The sequence below is a fragment of the Vidua macroura genome, chromosome 39 (genome assembly GCF_024509145.1).
Source record: "Vidua macroura isolate BioBank_ID:100142 chromosome 39, ASM2450914v1, whole genome shotgun sequence".
NCBI classification, from domain to species: domain Eukaryota; kingdom Metazoa; phylum Chordata; class Aves; order Passeriformes; family Viduidae; genus Vidua; species Vidua macroura.
The window spans coordinates 1-22,014 of NC_071609.1; the positions used below are offsets into that span (position 1 = coordinate 1).

Here is a 22,014-nt window from a genome sequence, read left to right on the forward strand (position 1 = left end):
GAAGACTTTTATAAATTTATAAACGTCATCAATTTACAAACGTCATCAATTCACAAACGTCATCAATTCCACCCTGGCCTCCCCTCCTCTCTTTATTTTCAATCCCCATTTATTTTAATTCCCATCTATCTTTAATCCCCATTTATTTTTTAATTTCCCATTTATTTTATTCTCAATCCCCATTTATTTTACTTTTAATCCCTATTATTTTTAATCCCCATTTTTTAATTTCCCATTTATTTTCAATCCCCATTTATTATTTTATTTTATTTTATTTTATTTTATTTTATTTTATTTTATTTTATTTTATTTTATTTATTTTTTTTTTTTTTATAAGCCCGTTTATTTTATTTTCCATTCCCCCCTTTTCCCCCTCCTCCATTTCCCGCCCGTTCCCCTCAGGCCCCGTCGCCATCTTGGCCGGTCTCGCTGACGCCACTTCCGGCGCCTCTCTGTGACGTCACGCTCGGTTCCGGCGCGGCTGTGGCGGAGCGAGGCAGGCCCGGGAGGTACCGGGGGGCACCGGGGCGGATTTGGGGGTCCCGGGGGGGATTTGGGGGTCCCGGGAGGGATTTGGGGGTCGCGGAAGGGGTCGGGCGGGAGCGGGGGCGGTTCTGGGGAGGCCCCGGCGGTGGAACCGGGAGTTTTTCCCTTTAACCCCGCTCCGTTACCGGCCCCGCTGCCGTTTTCCTGCCCGTGCCCCGCTCGTTCCCTGCTCCCTCTTTTCCCCTCTCTTTGCCTCCCGGATTTCCCTTTTTTCCTTTTTTTTCTCCTTTTCCCCCTCCTTTTTCTCTTTTTATCTTTTTCCTCCTTTTCTCCTTTTTTTTTCCTCTTTTCCCGTTTTTTTCCTCCTTTTCCCCTTTTTCCTTTCTTTTTCTCCCTTTCCCCCCTTTCCCTTTTCCCCTTTCCCTTTTCCCCTTTCCCTTTCTCATTTTCCTTTCCCTTTCCGTCCCGTTTTTTCCCCTTTCCTCCTTTTTTTCCTTTTCTCCTTTCCGCTTTTCCCCTTTCCCCCTTTTCCCATTTTTCCCATTTTCCCCCCATTTTTCCCATTTTTCTCTTTTCCCCTTTTCCTCCTTTCCCCCCCCCCCCCGTACTTCCCCATTCCCATTTCCCCTTTTTTCCTCATTTTTCGCCCATTTTTTCCCTCCTTTTCCCTGGTCCCCATTCCCGCCATTTCCTCTTCCCTTTTTCTCCCTTTTTTCCTTTTCCCCCCATTCCCATTTCCCCCCTTTTTCTCATTTTCCTTCATTTCCATTCCCCCTTTTCCCCCTTTTCCACATTTCCCATTTTCTTTTTTCCCCTCTTTCCCATTTTCCTATATTTCCCATTTCCCCTTTTTTCCTCCTTTCCCCTCTTTTTCCCTCATTTCCATTTTCCCTTCTTTCCCCTTTTCCCTTTCCCATTCCTCATATTCCCTTTTCCCCTTTATTCCCCTTTCTCCCTATTTTCCCCCTTTTTTCCTTATTTCCAATTCCCCTTTTCCCCCTTTTCCACATCCACATTTTCCCTCCTTTTCTCCCCTTTTTCTCCCTTTTCCCCATTTACATTTCCCTCCCCCCCCTTTTTCTCCCTTCCCCTCCCCTTTTTTCCCATTCCCCCCCATTTCCCCCCATTTTGCCCATTTCTCCCCTTTGTCCCTATTTTCCCCATTCCCCCCATTTTCCCCCTTTTCCCTGATTTCCCCCCTTTCCCCCCATTTTCCTCATTTCCCCCCATTTTTGCCCATTTTTGCCCCCATTTGTCCCAATTTTCCAAATTTTTCCCCATTTCCCCCCATTTTTCCCCCATTTCCCCACTTATCTTCCCTTCCCCCATTTCCCCATTTTTCCCCATTTCCCCATTTTTCCCCATTTCCTCCCATTTTTCCACCATTTCCCCATTTTTCCCCCATTCCCTCATTTCCCCATTTTTCTCCATTTTCCCCATTTTTCCCCTTTTCCCCATTTTTCCACTTCCCTCAATTTTTCCCATTTTCCCCCGTTTTCTCTCATTTCCCCATTCCCCCATTTTCCCCCATTTTTGCCCATTTTCCCATTTCCCCATTTTCCCATTTTTTCTCCATTTTCCCCCATTTCCCCCCCATTTCCCCCCCATTTTCCCCCATTTCCCCCATTTCCCCCCATTTCCCCCATTTTTCCCCATTCCCCCCATTTTTCCCCATTCCCCCATTTCCCCCCATTTTCCCCCTTTTCCCCCATTTTTCCCCATTTCCCCCCATTTCCCCCCATTCCCCCCATTTCCCCCCATTCCCCCCATTTTTCCCCATTTTTCCCCCATCTTTTCCCCATTTCACCCCATTTTCCCATTCCCAGCCATGATCGAGGTCGTCTGCAACGACCGCCTGGGGAAGAAGGTCCGGGTGAAATGCAAATATCCTTTAGCCCGGCGGGGGATTTGGGGGATTTTGGGGATTTTTGGGGATTTGGGGCTGTTTTGGGGAATTAGGGGCAGATTTTGGGGAAAGTTTTGGAGTTTTAGGGAGGTTTTTGGGGGGTGTTTAGGGGTGGTTTTGGGGGGATTTGAGTTTTGGGGACGTTGTGAGGGGATTTGAGGTTTTGCAGAGGTTTTCGGGGGGATTTGTGGATGTTTTGGGAGGTTTTTTGGGGGGTTTTGGGAGTATTTGAGGTTTTGGGAAGGATTTGATGTTTTGGGATAGTTTGGGGTGGTTTTGGGAGTGTTTAGGGGAGTTTGGGGGGGGATTTGAGGTTTGGAGGAGGTTTTGGGGCTGTTTTGGGGGTGTTGGATTTTTTGGGGGTGTTTTTGGGATATTTCAGGGGAGGGTTTGGGGGTGTTTGGGGCAGTTTTGGGGCAGGTTTTGGGGTCTGTTTCGGGCAGTTTTGGGGTGTGTTTGGGGTTGTTTTGGGAAGGTTTTGGTGGTGGTTTGTGGTGTGTTTGGGGCAGGTTTTGGGGATGTTTTGGGGCAGGTTTTGGGGGTGTGTTTTGGGTGTGTTTGGGGTGGTTTTGGGGTGTGTTTGGGGCAGATTTGGGGTGTGTTTTGGGGGTTTTTTTGGGGCGGTGTTGAGGCAGATTTTGGGGTGTGTTTCGGGCAGATTTGGGGCAGGTTTTGGGGTGTGTTTCGGGGAGTTTTGGGGTGTTTTTGGGGCAGATTTGGGGTGTGTTTGGGGCAGTTTTGGGGCCATTTTGGGGTGTGTTTGGGGTTGTTTTGGGAAGGTTTTGGTGGTGTTTTGGGGTGTTTTTGGGGCAGGTTTTGGGGTGAGTTTTGGGGTGGTTTTGGGGCAGATTTGGGGTAGGTTTTGGGGTGTGTTTGGGGCAGGTTTTGGGGATGTTTTGTGGATGTTTTGGGTGTGTTTGGGGCGGTTTTGTGGATGATTTGGGGCAGGTTTTGGGGGTGTGTTTTGGGTGTGTTTGGGGCGGTTTTGGGGTGTGTTTGGGGCAGATTTGGGGTGTGTTTGGGGCGGTTTTGGGGTGTCTGGGTCCCCCTGTCCCTGTTTCCTTGACGGCGGCGCAGCCCCGAGGACTCGATCCGCGACCTGAAGAAGCTGATCGCGGCCCAGACCGGCACCCGCTGGGACAAGATCGTCCTCAAAAAATGGTCTGGGGGGTTTTGGGGGGGCACCTGGGGGGTTTGGGGAGGGGTTTTGGGGGCACCTGAAGAGTTTGCGGGGCTCTAGGGAGGCACCCCAGGGGGCTGGGGGTTTTGGGGGCACCTGAGGGGTTTTTGGGGGAGGGTTTCAGGGGCACCTGATGGCTCTAAGGGGGCACCCCAGGGGGTTTGGGAGGCTGGGGGGGGGTCTTGAGGGGTTTTGGGGAGTTCTCAGGGGGCATCTGAGGGGTTTGGGGGGCAGCTGAGGGGTTTTCGGGGAGAGTCTGAGGGGGCTCAGGGGGGTTTGGGGGGGGTCAGGAGGGAGCTCTGGGGTTTTGGGGGGGGGGCAGGAAGGAGCCCGGGGGTTTTGGGGGGGTCAGGAGGGAGCTCCGGAGTTTTGGGGGGTTTTGGGGCCCGTGGGGGCAGTGCCACCTCCCCTGGGGTTTTGGGGAGGGGGTGACACCCCTCAATCCCTCCCCTCCCCCCCCCAGGTACACCATCTTCAAGGACCACGTCACGCTTGGGGACTGTATCCACCCAAAAACCCAACCCCAAACACCCCCAGAACCCCAAAAACCCAACCCCAAACACCCCAGAACCCCAAAAACTCCCCAGAGCCCCTCCCCAAAACCCTTCAATCCCAAAAACCCCTCCCCAAAAACCCAAAAACCTCTCTCCACAAACCCTTAGACCCCAAAACCTCTCCCCAAAACCCTTAAACCCAAAAACCCCCAAAACCCCTCCCCAAAACCCAAAAACCTCTCCCCAAAATCCTTAAACCCTTCAGCCCGCCACAAAGCTCAGATTTGTTTCCTTGACCCTGGCTCAGATGAGATCCACGACGGGATGAACCTGGAGCTGTACTACCAATAGAGCCCGCCCAGTACAGACCAGTACAGACCAGTACAGACCAGTGCAGCCCTCCCAGTGCTCCCAGTGCAGCCATCCCAGTGCTCCCAGTACACCCCAGTGCCCCTCCCCCATTTTCCCCCCATTTCCAGTCCGGCTCTGTTTGTTTATGAATAAAGCGATTTTGGGGCCTCCGGGCAAGTTTTGGGATTTTATGGCGACATCCACGTGTTGTGTCGCAATATCGCGATTTCAAGGCCACAGCCCGAGGAATGTGTCGCGATATCGCCATTTTCTGGCGGCATTTGGGGGTTGTGTCACGATACCGCCATTTTCTGGCGGCATTTGGGGGTTGTGTCACGATACCGCCATTTTCTGGCGGCATTTGGGGGTTGTGTCGCGATATCGCCATTTTCTGGCAGCATTTGGGGGTTGTGTCACGATACCGCCATTTTCTGGTGGCATTCAGGGGTTGTGTCATGATACCGCCATTTTCTGGTGGCATTCGGGGGTTGTGTCATGATACCGCCATTTTCTGGCGGCATTCGGGGGTTGTGTCGCGATATCGCCATTTTCTGGCGGCATTCGGGGGTTGTGTCACGATACCGCCATTTTCTGGCAGCATATCACGATGTTTCGCACGGGGGTACCCGAGCCTGGATCCCGGCTGGGAACGCAGAGCTCCCGACAGGGATAAACCCCGCGACATGGGGGAATCGCGACAGAGGCTGGGATCAGGCGCTGCGCAGGTCAGCCCCGTCGCCATGGTAACGGCAGCTTTCCAATCCGGCGCTGCTCTGGGCGGGCCCGTCGCCATGGTAACGAGGGGCCTTCCTTGGGGGCGGCGCACAGACAGCCTAGTTGCTATGGCAGCGGGGGCCTTCCATGAGGACGCCGCGCAATATGGCGGCGCCCATGGCGAGCGCGGGGCCGGGTGAGGGAGGCGGGAGAGCCCCGGGACGCTCCGGGAGCGGGAACGGGAAAGGGAGCGGGAGCGGAAACGGCAGCGGGAGCGGGAACGGGGAAAAGGAACGGGAGCGGGAACGGGAATGGGGAGCGGAAGCGGGAATGGGGAGCGGGAACGGGAGCAGGAACGGGGCCGGGAGCGGGACCCGAGCGGCGCCTCCCTCTCCCCTCAGGGCCGCTGGCGGCACCGGGCGGGCGGAGCTGGGATCGCCCGGGAATGGCGGCCGGGCCGGGCCGGGCCAGGGTAAGTGAGGGGAGAGAACGGGGGGAGCCAGGTGGGGTCCAGGGGAGGCAGGTGTGGGATCCAGGTGTGGGATTGGCTGGGATCCAGCTGTGGGATCCAGCTGTGATCCAGGTGGGAACCCCTCCCCTCTCACCTTTGCCGTGTGGGGAGATTCCGGCGCTTCCGTTTCTCCCGAGGGAATTTTGTCTCTCCCCAGGCTGCCAGGGCCCGGAGCAGGACACCAGGTGAGTGCTCTCCCTGCCCTCCCCTGCCCTTACCTGTCCTCACCTGTCCTCACCTGTTCTCACCTGCCCCCACCTGCTCTCCAGGGGATTTGGGTTCCTGGGAATGCTGGGATGGAGAGGGGTGGGAATGTCCATGGGGACAGGTGAGGTGTGACAGGTGGGATGTTCCCAGAGACAGGTGAGATGTTCCAGGAGCTTTTTCCATCTGCTTGGTATGGGGAACCCACCTGGGCCCACCTGGGCTCACCTGGGCTCTGTCCTGTTCCAGATCCCATCGAGGACGTGCTCGGGGAGCTCCTGGGATCCGATGGTAAAGTGAGAGCTCCCAGCGGGGTCACCGGGGGTCATGGGAGGGGAATCACCTGGGGTCGCCTGGAGGGAATCCCCTGTCCCGGGATCACCTGGGATCCCCTGGGGTCGCCTGGAGGGAATCCCCTGTCCTGGGATCACCTGGGATCCCCTGGGGTCGCCTGGAGGGAATCCCCTGTCCTGGGATCACCTGGGGGGGGGATGCCCCGCCCTCCCTGTTCCCACCTGGCTCCGTGTCCATCCCTGACCCCTCCCCTGTTTCCAGAGGAGGCCCCGGCTCCGCCCTCCCGAGGTTCCTGCACCCCCTTCCTGCAGGTGAGGCCCAGGTGAGCCCAGCCCTGCCCCTCCCCCATCCCGGGCCGGGCTCAGCCCAGGTGTGCCCACCTGGGAGCACCTGGGGCCCCGCCCCACCCCCTCACCTGGGCTGTGCCTGGGGTGGGGCCAGGATCGGGATTGCGGAGGGAAAATCCCCAAAAAACGGGAAATGCACAAAAAAGGGAAATTCCCAGCAGGGAATGGGAAATTCCCGACGGGAACACGGAAGGGGCAAAGGTGGGTGGGGCAGAATTCCCAAGGGATTTGGGATCCCACCTGGGCTGCAGGTGAGGGCAGGAGCTGCCCCCCCACCCCCCCAGGAGCTGGATCACCAGGATCCCGTGGATCACCGGGATCACCTGGATCCCATGGATCACCCGGATCCCATGGATCACCTGGATGAGCTGGACGAGCTGGATGCAGAAATCCTGGGAATGGCCAAAGCCGGGTCCAGGCCGGGGAAATACGGGAAGGGGCCGGGTCCCCAAAAAGGTACCGGGAATTCCCATGGGATCAACTGCAGTGCTGTGGGATCAACCCCATTCCCATGGGATCAACCCCATTCCCATGGGATCAACCCCATTCCATGATACCAAACCCCATTCCCATGGGATCAACCCCATTCCGTGATACCAAACCCCATCCCATGGGATCAATCCCATGCCACGGGATCAACCCCATTCCCATGGGATCGACTCCATTCCTATGGGATAAAACCCCATGCCATGGGATCAAACCCCATTCCAAGGGATCAGACCCCATTCCTGTGGGATCAACCCCATTCTATGATACCAAACCCTATTCCTGTGGGATCAACCCCATTGCTGTGGGATCAAACCCCATCCCATGGGATCAACCCCATCCCATGGGATCAACCCCATTCCCTTGGGATCAACCCCATTGCTGTGGGATGGGGAACATGGGGACATGGGGGGGACAGGGAGACTCCCAGAACGGGGGACACCCAGGGGTGCCCCGGAGCCAACTGGTGACACTGGAGGCGTCCCCCAGCATTGGTGACACTGGAGGCGTCCCCAGTGTCACTGGAGGTGACACCAAGGGATGTCCCAGTGCTGGTGGCACCTGGAGAAGTCCCAGTGCTGATGACACTGGAGTTGTCCCAGTTTTGGTGATGCTGGAGATGTCCCAGTTTTGGTGACACCCAGGGATGTTCTCGAGCCCGGTGGTGACACCCAGGGACATTCCAGAGCCGATTGGTGACACACGGAGATGTCCCAGTATTGGTGACACTGGAGATGTCCCAGAGATGTCCCAGAGCCGGTGACACCCGGAGATGTCTCAGCATTGGTGACACTTGGAGATGTCCCAGTGTTGGTGGCACTCAGGGATGTCCCAGTATTGGTGACACCCGGAGATGTCCCAGTGTTGGTGACACTGGAGATGTCCCAGAGATGTCCCAGAGATGTCCCAGAGCCAGTGACACCCAGAGATGTCTCAGAGCTGGTGACACCCGGAGATGTCCCGGTGTTGGTGACACTGGAGATGTCTCAGAGCTGGTGACACCCGGGGACGTCCCTGAGATGTCCCAGCGCTGGTGGCACCAGGGCTGTCCCAGATGCCATCAGTGCCATCCCCCCAGCCCCGGCCACGCCCCGTCCCGATGTCACCTTTGGGGACGACGTCGATGACCTGATGGATTCCCTGGGACTCGGCAGCGGCGCCGACAGAGCCGGGAGCGCGCCGGGAACGCCAGGGAGGTGAGGGGACACCAGGATGGGGACAGGGATGGGCACAGGGTGGTCCCGGTGCCACCCCCGGTGCCAACCCGCCTGTGCCCAGCCAGGGGCTCCGGAAGGGCCACGCCGGGATCCAGGAGCAGCCAGGAAAGGCGGAATTCCAGCCGGACCCCAAGGGGCAGGAGCAGCCAGGTGAGCAAGGCTGGGGTGGGAGATCCATGGGAAGGGGTTCGAGAGGGTCAAAATCCCACTGAGAATTCCAGGGAGGGGCAGCACAGGGGTTTTCCAGAGGTTTAATCCCACTGGGAATTCCAGGGAGGAGCAGCACAGGGGTTTTCCAGAGGTTTAATCCCACTGGGAATTCCAGGGAGGAGCAGCACAGGGGTTTTCCAGAGGTTTAATCCCACTGGGAATTCCAGGGAGGAGCAGCACAGGGGTTTTCCAGAGGTTTAATCCCACTGGGAATTCCAGGAAGGAGCAGCACAGGGGTTTCCCAAGGCCAATCCCGTTGGGAATTCCAGGGAGGAGCAGCACCAGGGTTTCCCAAGGCCAATCCCGTTGGGAATTTCGGGAATTCTGGGAATTTCCTGTCCCGTTGTTCCGCAGGGCCGGGCGGGGACCGGATCCAGCCGGGTTTTCCCTTCGGATCCTACGAGCCCTCGGTGGCCTCAGGGACAGCGCGGAGACGGGGACGGAGGTACCGGGGGGAGGGGGGGATGGCCCCACCCAGCCGTGTCCCCCAATGTCCCCCCAGTGTCCCCCAAAGTCCCCGTTGTCCCCATTGTCCTGAATGCCCCCCATTGTCCCCCGTTGTCCCCTGGTGTCCCCAGTGTCCTCAATGTCCCCAGTGTTCCCATTGTCCCCAGTGTCTTCAGTGTTGCTGTTGTCCCCAATGTCCACTGTATCCCCAGTGTCCCCTGCCCAGTCCTCAATGTCCCCATTGTCCCCAATATCCCCCAGTGTCCCCATTGTCCTAAATGTCCCCATTGTCCCCAGTGTCTCCCATGTCCCCATTGTCCCCATTGTCTCCCAATGTCCCCAGTGCCCCTGGTGTGCCCATTGTCCCCCCTTTCCCCCATATCCCCAATGTTCCCATTGTCCTCAGTGTCCCCACTGTCCTCAGAGTCGCTGTTGTCCCCAGTGTCCCCAATATCCCTGGTGTGCCCACTGTCCCCCATATCCCCATTGTCCCCAGTGTCCCCAATGTCCTCCATGTCCCCAGTGTCCCCATGTCCCCATTGTCCTCAGTGTCCCCAATGTCCCCAGTGTCCTCAGAGTCGCTGTTGTCCCCAATGTCCACTGTGTCCCCAGTGTCCCCAATATCCTCATTGTCCCCATATCCCCAGTGTCCCCATTGTCCTCAGTGTCCCAAATGTCCCCAATGTCCCCAGTGTCCTCAGAGTCGCTGTTGTCCACTGTGTCCCCAGTGTCCCCAGTGTCCCCAGTGTCTCCCAGTGTCCCCAGTGTCCCCAGTGTCCCTCTCCCACCCCAGGTGTCCGGTTGGGAGCAGCTCCCGACGTCCCTCCGGGGCCGCCTGGCTGGGGCTGAAGGACGACGATTTCCTGGAATTAGGGGACGAGGATTTCCCGGGATTGGGACAGAAGGATGAGGATTTCCTGGGATTGGGATCAAAGAACAAGGATCCTCTGGGACTGGGACAGAAGAACAAGGATCCCCCAGGACTGGGATTGAAGGACGAGGATCCCACAGGATTGGGATTGAAGGATGAGGATTTCCCGGGATTGGGACAGGAGGACAAGGATCCCCTCGGACTGGGACCAAAGGACGAGAATCCCCTGGGATTGGGATTGAAGGACAAGGATTTCCCAGGATTGGGATCGAAGGACGAGAATCCCTCTGGACTGGGATCGAAGAACAAGGATTTTCCGGGATTGGGATCAAAGAACAAGGATTTTCTGGGTTTGGGATCAAAGGACACGGATTTCCTGGGACTGGGATTGAAGAACAAGGATTTCCTGGGACTGGGATTGAAGGACACGGATTTCCAGAGATTGGGACAGAAGGATGAGGATCCCCTGGGACTGGGACCAAAGGACGAGAATCCCCCGGGATTGGGACAGAAGAACAAGGATTTCCTGGGGTTGGGATCGAAGGACATGGATTTCCAGAGACTGGGACAGAAGGACAAGGATCCCCCAGGACTGGGATCGAAAAACAAGGATTTCCCGGGATTGGGATCGAAGGACACGGATTTCCCAGGACTGGGATCGAAGAACAAGGATTTCCAGAAGGACGAGGATCCCCCGGGCCCTGGTGCCCCGGGATCCCCGCGGGACCGGGGCTGGCTCGGCGCTGCCCCGGCCCCGAAGTGGTGCCAGGCGGAGCCTCCGGAGCGGAATTCCCACCCCCGGAGGGTCCCGGAGCCCCCCGAGCCCAGCAGGTAACGGGAGCTCCCGGGAACTCCCACCTGGGATCCAGGAGATCTCCTGGATCAGGGATCCCAGCCCAGGTGTCCTCCAGGTGTGCCAGGGGATGTCCCTGTCCCAGGTGACATCACTGTCCTAGGTGTCTTCCAGGTGTCCCAGGTGACATCCCTGCTCCTGGTGTGCCAGGGGATGTCCCTGTCCCAGGTGTTCTCCAGGTGCGCCAGGTGACATCACTGTCCCCCAGGGTCTCCTCCAGGTGTCCCCAGGGATGTCCCTGTTCTGGAATTCCCCCACCTGAGCTCCTCCCAGCTCCTGGCCAAGGATCCCCTGGCTCAGCTCACCTGGGACACAGGTGTCACCTGGGAGGGCTCAGGTGTCACCTGGGAGGGTTCAGGTGACCAGTGTCAGGGAGGGCACCCCGGGATGGAGGTTTGGGGTGTCCCTGTTCCATCTGAATCCCAAAGGTGAGATCCCAGACGCTGGGCAGGTGGGGGGGGGACAGGTGGGACAGGTGGCACAGGTGACCCAGAGGGCACAGGTGATTCAGGTGGCAGAGGTTACATGGCACAGGTGACATAGCACAGGTGGCACAGGTGATTCAGGTGGCACAGGTGACTCGGGTGGCACAGGTGGCACAGGTGGTACAGGTAGCACAGGTAGCCAAGGAGAGGCTGGGCTGGGGTGGGTCCTGGCCCCCCTCACTCCCTGTGGGATTTGTTCCTGGTCCAGGCTGGAGCTCCCCGTCGGGACACGGCCCCGTGGGCAGGTGGCAGCAGGTGAGGCCCCTGTCACCCCCCAGGTATCCTCGGAGGTCACCTGGCCTGAGCAGGGGACACCTGGGGACCCTGGGAACCAGGGGAGCTGTGCCAGGGGATGGGATAATGGGAGAGTGGGATAATGGGATATCAGGATAATGGGATAATGGGATAATGAGATAACGGGATAGTAGGATAATGAGATAGGATGGGATAATGAGATGGGATCATAGGATAATGGGATGGGATGGGATAATGGGATAGGATGGGATAATGGGATGGGATAATAGGATAATGGGATGGGATGGGATCAATTGGATGGGATGGGATCCATGGGATGAATGGGATCGATGGGATGGATTGGTATAATGGGATCCATGGGATGGGATGGAATGGGATAATGGGATCCATGGCATGAGGTCCATGGGATGGGATGGGATCCATAGGATGGGATGGGATCCATGGAATCAATGGGATGGGATCCATGGGATGCGATCCACGGGTTCAATGGAATCAATGGGATGGGATAGATGAGATAATGTGATGGGATGGGATAATGGGATCCATGGGATGGGATGGTTCCCTTCCTTCCACGTGTCCCAGTGATGGATTTGTCCCATTTTCCACCCCAGCCGTGCAGGAGATGCCGGGTCCTGCCACACCCGCTCAGGTGGGTGCTGGAGCAGGAAAGGATCCCTGGGCATCCCCTGGGATCTGCGGGGGGATGGGCATGGATCAGCATTCCCAGGAGAGGGGAGCTGCCCTTCCCAGGCCTCTCCTGGAGCATCCCCGTCTCCCCACAGGAGGATCCGGCGGCTCCTCCAGCCCCGCCCCACCCGGAGAAACCCCGAGCTCTCCCGTCCTGGCTCTGCCCGGAGCATCCTGCAGCTTTCCCGGCCCAGATGAGCCAGGAGGGTCCAGGAACTCTCCCATCCCAGCCCCACCAGGAGGATCTGGGAACTTTCCCAATCCGGCCCCACCAGGAAGGTCCAGGAGCTGTGCCATTCCAGCAGCGCCAGGAGGATCCAGGAGCTCTCCCTTCCCAGCCCCACCAGGATTCCCAGACTCTCCAATCCCACCCGTGCCTGGAGCATCCCGGCTGTGGGGTCGCCCTGCGCAGCCTCCAGGCCCGGCTGGAGGAGCTGGAAAACCAGGTGGGGGCTGAGGGTGTCACCTGGGGCGGTCACCTGGGGGCACAGCCACTCCAGGGTGGCACCTGGAGCCCGTCCCGCTCCCGCCAGGTGCGGACGCTGGAGCAGGAGCGGGCACGGCGGGGACCGGTCCTGCAGGACCTCCCGGAGAGCTGCCACAGGTAACAGGGTCTCACCTGGGCTCCCAGTTCCCTGCTCCGGATCCCAGGATCACCCCAGATCCCCGGATCACCCCAGATCCCGGGATCACCCCAGATCCTGGGATCACTCCACATCCCAGGATCACCCCAGATCCCTGAATCACCCCAGACCCCGGGATCACCCCAGATCCTGGGATCACCCCACATCCCAGGATCACCCTGGGGCACAGGATCACCCCAGATCCCAGGATCACCCTGGGGCACAGGATCACCCCAGATCCCTGGATCGCCCCCACATCCCATGGTCATTCCAGATCCCAGGATCACCCCAGATCCCTGGATCACCCCACATCCCATGATCACTCCAGACCCCTGGATCACCCCAGATCCCAGGATCACCCCGGATCCCAGGAGCAGCATGAGCAGCTCACAGGTAAATTCCCTCCAAGTACATCATTCCAGTGGGACCCTGTGCTGCATCCCAATGTCTCGGAGCCGATCCCACGGAATCCAGGCGGTCCTGGGACAAATCCTGGTGTCCTGAAGGACCCCTGGGCCTGTAGATCCCTGTGCCAGCCCTCCTGGGGGAATTCCTGGCCAGAGGCTCTGCTACTCCAAGTGCCCAGTGGCACTCTAACAGGGGCTCGGCTCTGTCCGGGATCCCACCGGATCGTCAGAAAACGGGAAAAGTTCACAGAGTTCATGGAATTCACGGAATTTGCAGGAATCTCAGAATTCACAGTATTAATGAAATTCTCAGAATTCGCAGAATTCTCAGAATTAATGGAATTCACAGAATTCGCAGATTCACGGAATTTGCTGAATTCACAGAATTCAAGTTGTCCCTGGTGAGCCAGAGACCGGGAGCCAAGGCTGGCAGAGTCCTGCCCTCCGTGGGCAGATGCCACAGTGGGATCTCCCTGGGATGGGATGGGATGGGATGGGATGGGATGGGTTGGGATGGGATGGGATGGGATGGGATGGGGCAGGACACGGGGTTTTCCCTGTGGGATCTCCTTGTCCTGGGATGGGAAGGAGCTCGAGCCTGGGAGTTTTCATGTGGGATCTCCCTGACCTGGGATGGGATGGTGCGGGGGCACAGGGGCTTTTTTCCATGTGGGATTTCCTTGTGGATGGAGGGTGGATCCCACCTCCTGCATCCCGGGCTGCCCCGTGCCCCTCACAGCGCTCCAGGCCAGGTTGTGCCGGCAGCAGCAGGACGCGGAGCGGGAGCAGAGCCGGCTCCAGGAGGCCATGGCCGACTTGGAGGCCAGGCTGGGAGAGCAGGAGCAGCTCCTGGAGCAGGTGAGGCTCCATCCCAGAGCTGTGGCTGTCCTGAAGCTGTGGCCGTGGCCACGGCTGTGTCCCCGCCCATGTCTGTGTCCCGTGTCCTGTGTCCGTGTCCCTGCCTGTGTTTGTCTCCGTGTCTGTGCCTGGCTGGAGGAGCTGCCTGCTGGGATCCCCTCCTGGAGCTGTGTCCATGTCCATGTCCCTGCCTGTGTCCCTGTCCCTGCCTGTGTCCATGTCCCATGTCCTTGCCTGTCCCTATCCATGTTCCCTGTCCATGTCCCTGTCCCATGTCCCTCTGTCTCTGTCCCCATCCCTGTCCCTGCGTCCCATGTCCTTGTCCCATGTCCCGTGTCCCTATCCCCGTCTCCTGTCCCCTGTCCCTGTCCCTATCCCTGTCCCCTCTGTCCCTATCCTCATCCCTGTCCCTGTCACCTCTGTCCTTGTCCCCTCTGTCCCTGTCCATGTCCTGTGTCCCTGTCCCGTGTTCCCTGTCCCTTCCTTGTCCCCATCCCTGTCCCTGTCTGTGTCCCTGTCCATGTCCCTGTCCCCGTCCCTGTCCCTGTCCCTGTCCCTGTCCCCATCCCTGTCCCTGTCCCTGTCCCTGTCCCTGTCCCTGTCCCTGTCCCTGTCCCCATCCCTGTCCCTGTCTGTGTCCCTGTCCCTGTCCCCGTCCGTGCCCAGCCCCTCCCAATCCCGCTCCCGCTGCCGCTCCAGGAGCGCCGCCGCGCCGCTGCCGAGCGCTGCCGGGCGGATTCGCTGCGGGAGGCGCTGGAGGAGCAGCGGCGGCTCTCGGCACAGCTGCGGGCCATGGACAGGGCGGAGCTGGACGAGGCCAAGGTGAGCGGGGGTCACGGCCCCAGGTGAGCCCCAGGTGAGCCCGGAGCGGGGAGGAGCTGCAGCTTCCCCTGGGAGCCGCTGGGGAATGCCGGGGCGGGGCCTGGAGCTGCTCTGGGAGTGATTGGAGTGACTGGGATGGGGCTGGGAGCCGGCTGGGCCTGGGAGGCTGGGATGGGAAAGGGGCTTGGAACCAGCCAGGATTGGGAAATGGGCTCGGAACCAGCCAGGGTGGGAGTGGGACTGGGAGAAGCCAGCTGGGTGGGAACTAGAAGGTGCTCAGAACCAGCTGGGTGGGAGTAGGACTGGGAAAAGGGCACAAAATCAGTCAGGATGGGAGCAGGGCTGGGAAAGGGGCTCAAAACCAGCCAGGATGGGAACTGGAAGGGGCTCAGAACCACCTGGGTGGGAGTGGGACTGGGAGTAGGGCTCAGAACCAGCTGGGTGGGAAGTGGAAGGGGCTCAGAACCAGCCAGGATGGAAATCAGGACTGGGAAAGGGGCTCAGGACCAGCTGGGATGGGAGCAGGGCTGGAAAAAGGGCTCGGAACCAGCTGGGTGGGAGCAGGGCTCGGGGCTGGAAGGGGCTTGGAACAGGCCAGGTCGAGCCCGCTGGGTGCCCACACGGAGCCGCAGCTCCCTGGCTGGAAGCAGCCTCTGGAATTTGCCTCTGGAAGCGGCAGGGCCGGGCTAAAGGAGGGCAAACCCTGCGGGAAGCGGCACCTGGAGCTGTCCCCGGGCCCGCAGGGCGCGTGGCTGGAGGAGCAGCGGGCAGAGCTGCGGGATCGCTCCGAGGAGCGGCGGCGGCTGGCGGCCGCCTGGGCCGAGTTCCACAGCCGGGAGCGGCTGAGCCGGGAGCGGGAGGAGCAGGACAAGGAGCGCGCCCTGGCCGTGGACTCGGCGCTCAGGAGCCTGGCCAAGGTCCCCGATGCCCTGGCCGGGGTCCCAAACCACCTCCCCCTGCTCCAAAGGACAGGACGGGTGACGCTCGCTGTCCCCCGGGCCAGGATCAGGCAGAGCTGAAGTTCCGGAGCCGGGAGCTGAGATCCAAGGAGGAGCAGCTGGTCAGGGACAGGGAGGAGCTGGACGAGGCCTGGCGGGAGCTGAGGCTGGAGAAGGAGAAGGTTCTCCGTGCCGAGCAGCGCCTGCAGGAGCGGGAGGAGGAGATCCGTGACCTGGCTGAGGTAAACGGAGCATCCAGGCTGGGGCTCCACATCCCCCGAGCTGGGGCTCCACATTCCCCGAGCTGGGGCTCCACTTCCCTGAGGTGGGGCTCCCCATCCCCTGGAGCTGGGGCTCCACATCCCCCTGAGTTGGGGCTCCACTTACCCTGAGCTGGGGCTCCCCATCCCCTGGAGCTGGGACTCCACATCCCCTGAGTTGGGGCTCCATGTCCCCTGGAGCTGGGGCTCCACTTCCCCAAGCTGGGGCTCCCCATCCCCTGGAGCTGGGGCTCCACATCCCCCCTGAGCCATGCCCGGTGCCATTCCCATCCCAGTCCTGTTCCCCCATCTCGGTGCTGTCCCCCAATCCTTGTCCCAGTCCTGGTCCTGGTCCCGGTCCCGGTACTGTTTCCTGTCTCGGTCCTGTTCCTCTATCCCAGTCCCATTCCCCATCCTGGTGCCATTCCCTGTCCCAGTCCCATTCCCTGATCCTATTTCCCCAGCCTGATCCCATTCCCGGTGCCGTTCCCATTCCCTGTCCCACTGCTGTTCCTGGTCCCATTCCCCATTCCCGGTCCCATTCCCAGTCCTGGTCCTGTTCCCAGTGCTGTTCCCCATTCCCAGTCCCATTCCTGTCCCCATTCCCCATCCCGTTCCCTGTCCCAGTCCAGTTCCCTGCCCCAGTGCTGTGCCCATTCCCATTCCCTGTCCCAGTCCCATTCCCTGTCTTGGTCCCGTTCCCTGTCCCAATCCCTTTCCCAGTCCCATTCCCCATTCCCGGTCCCATTCCTGTCCCCATTCCCCATCCTGTTCCCTGTCCCAGTCCCGGTGCCGTTCCCATTCCCCATCCCAGTCCCGTTCCTTGTCCTGTTCCCTGTCCCGTTGCAGTTCCCAGTCCCATTCTGGGTCCGTTCCTGTTCCCATACCTGGTCCATTTCCGTTCCTGTTCCCATTCCTGGTGCTGTTCCCATTCCCGTTCCTGTTCCCATTCCCATTCCCATACCTGGTCCGTTCCCGTTCCCATTCCCGTTCCCGTTCCTGTTCCCGTTCCCGTTCCCGTTCCTGTTCCCATTCCCGTTCCCATTCCCGTTCCCATTCCCGTTCCCGTTCCTGTTCCCGTTCCCGTTCCCGTTCCTGTTCCCATTCCTGGTGCTGTTCCTGTTCCCGTTCCCGTTCCTGTTCCCGTTCCCGTTCCCGTTCCTGTTCTCGTTCCCATTCCCGTTCCTGTTCCCATTCCTGGTGCTGTTCCCGTTCCCATTCCCGTTCCCGTTCCTGTTCCCGTTCCCATTCCTGTTCCCGTTCCCGTTCCTGTTCTCGTTCCCATTCCCGTTCCTGTTCCCATTCCTGGTGCTGTTCCCGTTCCCATTCCCGTTCCCGTTCCTGTTCCTGTTCCCATTCCCATTCCCATACCTGGTCCGTTCCCATTCCCATTCCCGTTCCCGTTCCTGTTCCCGTTCCCATTCCCGTTCCCGTTCCCGTTCCTGTTCCCATTCCCGTTCCCATTCCCGTTCCCGTTCTCATTCCCGTTCCTGTTCCCGTTCCCGTTCCCGTTCCTGTTCCCATTCCTGGTGCTGTTCCCGTTCCCATTCCCGTTCCCGTTCCTGTTCCCGTTCCCATTCCCGTTCCTGTTCCTGTTCTCGTTCCCATTCCCGTTCCTGTTCCCATTCCTGGTGCTGTTCCCGTTCCCATTCCCGTTCCCGTTCCTGTTCCCGTTCCCATTCCCGTTCCCGTTCCTGTTCTCGTTCCCATTCCCGTTCCTGTTCCCATTCCTGGTGCTGTTCCCGTTCCCATTCCCGTTCCTGTTCCCGTTCCCATTCCTGTTCCCATTCCCGTTCCCGGTCCGTTCCCGTTCCCGCAGCGCGCGGCGCGGCAGCAGCAGGACGGGCAGCGGGCGCTGCGGGAGGCGCGCAGGGCGCAGGAGGAGCAGCGGCAGCGGCTGCAGCGGCTGCAGGAGCAGCGGGAGCGGCTGCGGCAGCAGGAGCAGCGCCTGCACCAGGCAAATCCCCCGGAAAATCCCCCCGGAGAATCCCCCTGGAGAATCCCTCTGGAAAATCCCCCTGGAAAATCCCCTTGGAAAATCCCCCTGGAAAATCCCCCCTTCCTTCCTGGTCAAATCCCCCTTCCTTCCTGCTATCTCCGCTTTAATTTATCGTTTTTATGAATTTATATTTTTATGAATATTAATATTTATCATTTTTTAATATCGATGTATTTTATTTGAACATTTTAAAGCCTTTTGCAAGGCCGCAGCCCAGCCCCCACTGTGTCTGTGGATTTTCCTGTTCCCATTCCCACGTTTCCTGTTCCCGTTCCCCCATTCCCATTCCCGTTCCTGTTCCCATTCCCATGTTCCCGTTCCCGTTCCCACATTCCCATTCCCATTCCCACATTCCCATTACCATTCCCGTTCCCATTCCCACATTCCCATTCCCATTCCCATGTTCCCGTTCCCACGTTCCCGTTCCCGCAGGAGCGGCGGAGCCTGGAGCAGCAGCGGGAGCAGCTCCGGGAGCTCCAGGAGGAGCTGGGCCCCGGCCTGGGAACAGGGACAGCGCTGGGGACACTGCCAGGGACACTGCCACAGACAGGGACAGCGCTGGGGACACCGCTGGGTAAGGAGACACCGCTGGGGACAGGGACAGCGCTGGGGACAAGGACACTGCTGGGGACAGGAACAGTGCTGGGGACACCGCTGGGTAAGGAGACACCGCTGGGGACAGGGACAGCGCTGGGGACAAGGACACTGCTGGGGACAGGAACAGTGCTGGGGACACCGCTGGGTAAGGAGACACCGCTGGGGACAGGGACAGCGCTGGGGACAAGGACACTGCTGGGGACACTGCCACAGACAGGGACAGCGCTGGGGACAGGGACACTGTCGGGGACACTGCCACAGACAGGGACAGCGCTGGGGACACCACTGGGTAAGGAGACACCACAGGGGACAGGGACAGTGCTGGGGACACCACTGGGTAAGGAGACACCACAGGGGACAGGGACAGTGCTGGGGACAAGGACACTGCCACAGACAGGGACAGCGCTGGGGACACCGCTGGGTAAGGAGACACGGCGGGGGATAGCGCTGAGGACACTGCCAGGGACAGGGGCACTGCTGGGTATGGAGACATCGCTGGCGACAGGGACACTGCCAGGGACGGGGATGGCGCTGGGGACAGGGACATCGCTGGGTATGAGGACAGCACTGGAGACACTGCTGGGGACAGGGACAGTGCTGGGGACAGGGACACTGCTGGGGACAGGGACAGCACTGGGGACCCTGCCAGGGATGGGGACAGCACTGGGGACACCGCTGGGTAAGGAGACACTGCTGGGGACAGGGACAGCACTGGGGACACTGCGGGGGACAGGGACACTGCCAGGGACAGGGACATCTCTGGGTGTGAGGACACCGCTGGGGACACTGCTGGGGACAGGGACAGCGCTGGGGACACCGCTGGGGACGGGGACATCGCTGGGGATGGGGACAACAGTGGGGACACTGCTGGGGACAGGGACACTGCTGGGTGTTGGGACACTGGGGGACAGCGTTGAGGACGCTGCTGGGGACAGTCGCCATCAGCAGGCGGGGTGAGGCTCAGCCCTGCAGGGCCCCCCATTTTTGGGATCCCCCGTTTTTGGGTTCACATTTTTGGGATTCCCCGTTTTTAGGATCCTGTTTTTGGGATCCTGTTTTTCCGATCCTTTGTTTTTGGCATCCCTCATTTTTTGATCTGGTTTTTGGGATCCCCCATGTTTGGGATCCCCCGTTTGTGGGACCCCATTTTTGGGATCCCATTTTTGGGATCACCCGTTTTTGGAATCCCATTTTTGGGATCTCCAGTTTTTCAGATCCCATTTTTGGGATCCCCATTTTTGGGATGTAATTTTTGGGATTCCCCATTTTTGTGATCCTGTTTCTGGGATCCTGTGTTTGGGATCCCTGGGTTTTAGAATCCTGTTTTTGTGATCCCCCATTTTTGGGATCCTATGTTTGGGATCCCATTTTTGGGATGTCATTTTTGGGCTCCCGTTTTTGTATCCTATTTTTGGGATTCCCCATCTTTGGGATGTCATTTTTGGGATCCCATTTTTGGGATGTAATTTCTGGGATCCCATTTTTGGGTCCCTGTTTTTGGGATCCCCCAGTTTTGGGATCTCGGTTTTGGGATCCTGTTTTTGGGATCCCCCAGTTTTGGGATCTCGGTTTTGGGATCCTGTTTTTGGGATCCCCCAGTTTTGGGATCTCGTTTTTGGGATCCCGTTTTTGGGATCCCGTTTTTGGGATCCTTTGGTTTTGGGATTTCCCGCTTTTGGGATCCCCTTTTTCGGATCCCCTGTGTTTAGGATCCCGTGTTTGGGATACTGTTTTTGTGATCCCGTGTTTGGGATCCTGTGTTTGGGATCTTGTTTTTGTGATCCCATGTTTGGGATCCTGTGTTTGGGATCCCGGTTTTGGGATCCTTCGGTTTTGGGATTCCCCGCTTTTGGGATCCCCTTTTTTGGATCCCCCGTGTTTGGGATTCTGTGTTTGGGATCCTGTTTTTGTGATCCCGTGTTTGGGATCCCGTGTTTGGGATCCTGGCGCTCCTGGGCCGGCGGGGGTCGGGCGGGCCGCGGCGGGGGGCGCTGGCAGCGGGGACAGGGACGCTCGGTGTCCCCTCCTGCAGCCCCTGCGGTGGCCCCGGTGGCCGCGGGGCTCCTGCCGGGCCTGGCGACGCTCCTGGCGGACAGCGGGGACCGGGCGGGCGCGGCCGCGCTCTACGGACACGTCCTGCTGCTGAAAGAGCGCGCACGCAGGGTGGGACTGACTGGGGGGACTGGGAATGGGAATGGGAATGGGGGGACTGGGAATGGGAATGGGAGACTGGGAATGTATTGGGGGAACTGGGAACGGACTGGGGGGACTGGGAATGGCCTGGGTGGACTGGGAATGGGAATGGGGGGACTGGAATGGGAATGAGGGGACTGGGAATGGGAATGGTGGACTGGGAATGGGAATGGGGGGACTGGGAATGTACTGGGGGACTGGGAATGGGCTGGGGGGAATGGGAATGGACTGGGGGGACTGGGAATGGAGTGGGGGGACTGGGAATGGGAACGCGGGGAATGGGAATGGGAATGGGGGGACTCGGAATGGACTGGGGGGACTGGGAATGGCCTGGGGGGACTGGGAATGGGAATGGGGGACTGGGAATGGACTGTGGAAACTGGTAATGGGAATGGGGGACTGGGAATGGGAATGGGGGAACTGGGAATGGACTGTGGAAACTGGTAATGGGAATGGGGGAATGGGAATGGGAATGGGGGAACTGGGAATGGATAGAGGGGACTGGGAATGGACTGGGGGGAACTGGGAATGGGCTGGGGGGACTGGAAATGGGAATGGGGGAACTGGGAATGGAAAGGAACAAACTGGGAATGGGCTAGGGGGAACTGGGAATGGACTGGGGGAACTGGGAATGGACTGGTGGGACTGGGAAGGGGGGAACAGGGAATAGAAACGGGGGAACTGGGAAGGGACTGGGGGGAACTGGGAATTGAAAGGGGGGAACTGGGAACTGGGAAGGGTTTGGGAATGGGCAGGTGGGAAAGGGAAAGGGTTTGGGAATGGAAAGGGGGAACTGGGCTGGGAAAGGGGTTTGGGACTGGGGGAAAGGGTTTGGGATTGTGGGAAAGGGTTTGGGATGTGGGAAAGGGTTTGGGATGTGGGAAAGGGTTTGGAGCTGTTTGGGAAAGGGTTTGGGACTGGCCAGGGGGAACTGGGCTGGGCAAGGGGCCCAGAACCTTCTGGAAGGGGCCGGGGAGTGCCTGGGTGGGCTGAGCCCATCCTCCCCTCCCCAGGACCACGATTTCCTGGAGAGCGAGCGGCTCTTCCTGGAGAACCTGAAAAAAGGACCCTGAGCCCCCGTCTGCAAAGAGAACAACGGCTTTTGGTAGAAAAAAATAAAAATAAAAGTAAAAATAAAAATAATAAATAATAAAAATAAAGATAAATTCCCTGCTGAGAACCTTCCCTCATCTGCAAAGAGAACAGTGGGTTTTGGTAAAAAGAAAAAAAAATTAAAATAAATAAAAATTAAAATAAAAAATAAAACTAGAAATAAAAATAAATTCCCTGTTGAGAACATTCCCCTATTTACATACAGG

The 22,014-nt window shown here is 58.8% G+C and overlaps 2 protein-coding genes across 2 annotated transcripts; both read left to right on the forward strand.

Annotated features, from left to right (window-relative positions):
• The first annotated feature begins 403 nt into the window (after positions 1–403).
• UBL5 (ubiquitin like 5) lies at positions 404–4,590 on the forward strand. The gene is made up of 5 exons (XM_054002359.1): positions 404–509; positions 2,313–2,370; positions 3,470–3,553; positions 4,036–4,073; positions 4,374–4,590. The coding sequence occupies exons 2-5, from the start codon at positions 2,315–2,317 to the stop codon at positions 4,415–4,417; spliced, it is 222 nt and encodes a 73-aa protein (XP_053858334.1). The 5' UTR covers positions 404–509; positions 2,313–2,314; the 3' UTR covers positions 4,418–4,590.
• A 689-nt stretch (positions 4,591–5,279) lies between these two features.
• FBF1 (Fas binding factor 1) lies at positions 5,280–21,978 on the forward strand. Its single transcript, XM_054002360.1, has 23 exons — positions 5,280–5,327; positions 5,533–5,603; positions 5,800–5,827; positions 6,096–6,137; positions 6,402–6,451; positions 6,772–6,943; positions 8,052–8,169; positions 8,252–8,340; positions 8,755–8,845; positions 9,641–10,549; positions 11,265–11,311; positions 11,923–11,960; positions 12,094–12,444; positions 12,532–12,602; positions 12,896–13,014; positions 13,768–13,886; positions 14,586–14,708; positions 15,452–15,625; positions 15,712–15,888; positions 17,726–17,863; positions 18,338–18,479; positions 20,535–20,665; positions 21,709–21,978. The coding sequence occupies exons 1-23, from the start codon at positions 5,297–5,299 to the stop codon at positions 21,766–21,768; spliced, it is 3,291 nt and encodes a 1,096-aa protein (XP_053858335.1). The 5' UTR covers positions 5,280–5,296; the 3' UTR covers positions 21,769–21,978.
• Positions 21,979–22,014: the final 36 nt, after the last annotated feature.